The sequence below is a fragment of the Pavona decussata genome, unplaced genomic scaffold (genome assembly GCF_977016875.1).
Source record: "Pavona decussata unplaced genomic scaffold, jaPavDecu1.1 SCAFFOLD_489, whole genome shotgun sequence".
NCBI classification, from domain to species: domain Eukaryota; kingdom Metazoa; phylum Cnidaria; class Anthozoa; order Scleractinia; family Agariciidae; genus Pavona; species Pavona decussata.
The window spans coordinates 260,001-263,089 of record NW_028145819.1 but is presented as its reverse complement, the minus strand read 5'-3'; the positions used below and the strand labels follow the sequence as shown (position 1 = coordinate 263,089).

General features: G+C 45.6%; 1 protein-coding gene across 1 annotated transcript in view; it reads left to right on the top strand.

Annotated features, from left to right (window-relative positions):
* Window positions 1–3,089, top strand: part of LOC146450158 (uncharacterized) — a 6,124-nt gene continuing 3,035 nt past the window's right edge. Inside the window, exon 1 of the mRNA XM_085100689.1 lies at window positions 1–3,089. This exon is cut by the window's right edge and continues 3,035 nt beyond it. Coding sequence (XP_084956815.1) covers window positions 447–3,089 — 2,643 coding nt within the window. The 5' untranslated portion in view covers window positions 1–446.

Genomic DNA, 3,089 nt, shown 5'->3' with positions numbered 1-3,089 from the left:
GAGACTGGGACCTACAATTTAGAATGAGTGACATCTCATAATTAAGTGATAAAAGTGTGAAAGATAAGTGTCAACGCCGGAAACTAGAATTTTGCTTGTCTGCATGCAATCCTTAGAGTACAAATTGAGAATGCCTTGTGATTAGCCTTTAGTTGTGTATTGATCAGTATCGAGTCGAGTAGTTGTTCCAATCAGAGAGTTTTATGAGTTGAGTCGAGCCATTTGTTGAGGATATTGTGAGTTTAATCAGCCGTAGATCTATGCCTAAAGCCTGTACCAAGAAGCCTGTTAACCAATTAAACCAGAGGAACTTGTGAGTATAATCGTTTGCCCGAATTCACTGTCGTTTTCGTTATCTGCCTTGTCGATTTCGTGTGGAAATACCGCTTTGGAGGCGAGCGTTTTCCCACACCTGGCACCTCCGACGGGACTCTTTAACCGAAACCATGGAAGCATTGGAAACTAAATTAACGCAACTGAATCTAGCCGCGGATAGAACCGAGTCGATCAACGCTTTAAGGAATGAAACCGCCATCGAACGCCACCTCACCGCCCTAAAAGTCCTTACAGCCGAAGCGGATCAATGCAAGCGAGTTGTGGAGGAGACAAAAATTGCAGCGAAAGAAAGTCCCGAGGATCTCAACCTGTGGATCACTGAAGTGGATGGAAAAATCTTAGCTGCTGACGAAAGCGTTAAGAGCCTGAAAGAAACTCTAGAAGAGCTTCGCCAAGAAGAGCTACTCAAAAAACAAGAAAAGGAACTAGACTTTGAACAAAAACTTTTTGAAACTAAGATGAAATTCCAGACAGAATTACAGACCGCAAAGAAACAAGCCGAAGAAGAAAACAAGTTTACAGCCAGCGGATCTGCGTCAGGTCATGTTCCCCCTGCGAAATTACCGAAGCTCAATATTTCGCGTTTCGATGGAACTTACGAAGATTGGCCCAGGTTCTGGAACCAATTCGTTGAGATCATCGACAAAACATCAATGGCTGGTGTCACTAAATTTGCCTATTTGAAGTCCTTCCTGGACCCGAAGGTGAAAAAGTCGATCGAGGGTTTACCGTTCTCTAACGAAGGCTACAACAGAGCCAAGTCCGTTTTGCTGGATAAACATGGGAAGGATTCAGAAATTATCAAAGCCTACACGCAAATGATTTTTGACCTGCCAATCATCCCGGACCAGAATGTCGCCAGGATTCACGAATTTAGTGACAAGCTAACTTTCTCCGTTCAGTCCTTGCAAACAATGGGGAAATTAGAGCAAGTCAATGGCTATGTCGCGATGACTTTGGACAAGCTGCCCGCGATTCGTGGAGATTTGACCCGAACAGACACATCATGGGAGAATTGGACCTTCGACAAGTTAACAGAAGCTTTGCGACTGTGGACGCGAAGAAATCCGCTCACCAGACAAAACGAAAATCAGCATGAAGACAGAAACCGAAATAGACCCGATGACAGAAACTGGCGTGAAAACCGAAGCCGACGCGATGACAGAAATCGAAGAGACAAGCCACCGTCGTGGGCTTTCAACACTCAGCAATCAAATGGCCAACGCACGCAATGTTGCGTGTACTGCGAAGCGACCGATCACAAGTCTTTCAACTGCACAAATGTCATTGATGTGGGTACAAGGCGATCCATCCTACTTCAGAAACGCTTATGCTTTAACTGTACCGGTCCTCACAAAGCCGAGCATTGCCGTAGCAAAATGACCTGCCAGACCTGCAATCAAAAGCACCACACCTCAATTTGTGACAGCACCCCAAGATCAGAAGGACTGTTGACAGCCCGTTTATCAGACAAACCAGAAGTGGTGTATCCCGTGGTTTTAGTCAACGTTGACGGAATCAAAACAAGAGCTCTACTTGACACTGGAGCTGGAAGTTCGTATGCCTCTGCTCAGTTAATCAATGCCTTGCGAAAAAAGCCAGCCGAAACCCAAACAAAGCGAATCGAGATGATGCTGGGCTCCATGACGACCAAAGTTGAAATGTACAACGTGACCATTTCATCAATCACTGGGGACTTTAGCATGGGCGTGACAGTATCCAAGGTCAACAAGCCGGAGTTAATGAAGCTTGACAACCCAAAATATGAAGATTTGTTGAAGAAGTATGTACACCTAAGCGAAGTTGAAATGGATGACAAAGACACCAAAGCTCAATTACCTATCCATCTCGTGTTAGGCGCCTCTGAATATGCAAGGATCAAGACCAGCACGCCTCCCAAGATTGCGTTATCGGGACAGCCAATTGCTGAAAAAACTACACTTGGCTGGACAATCATGTCGCCTGGTCACGAAGGTCATCACGAAACAAGTATGTTTATGACTCAGTCGATTAACGTTGACTTTGAACAACTAACACGTCTAGATGTACTTGGCCTGCCTGACTCGTCCGAAAACGATCAAGATGTAGTCTATTCCGAATTTAAGGAACAGTTGTCACGCCATCCAGACGGATATTATGAAACTGGCCTCCCCTGGAGGGGAAATCATCCAACTCTGCCTACAAACGAATTTGGCAGTCGTAGAAGACTTCAACAGCTGCTAAGAAAACTTGACCGCACCAACATTTACGACCAGTATGCCGCCATCATCCAGGAACAAAAAGAGCAAGGAATCGTCGAACCAGCCCCAGCTGAACCCAAGGGGACCGAATTTTACATACCACATAGAGCTGTAGTCCGAGAGAACGCAGAAACGACCAAATTAAGAGTAGTCTACGATGCCTCAGCAAAAGAAAGCTCCAATCAGCCATCTTTAAACGACTGTCTTCACCCTGGACCTCCCTTGCAGAACCTGTTGTGGAGTGTTCTGATCAGAGCGCGCTTCTACCCTGTGTTGTTAACTGGAGACCTGCAGAAAGCCTTTTTGCAGGTGCGCATAAAAGAAGAAGAGAGGGACGCTCTAAGATTTCACTGGAAATTTAAAGGACACTCAGAAATAGAGACTTTGAGATTCACCAGGGCCCTGTTTGGACTTACATCATCACCATTCCTGTTGGGGGGAGTTATCCAACAGCATCTGAAAGCATGGGAGGAGAGAGAGCCAGAATTAGTCGCCCAAATCAGAAAGAGCCTT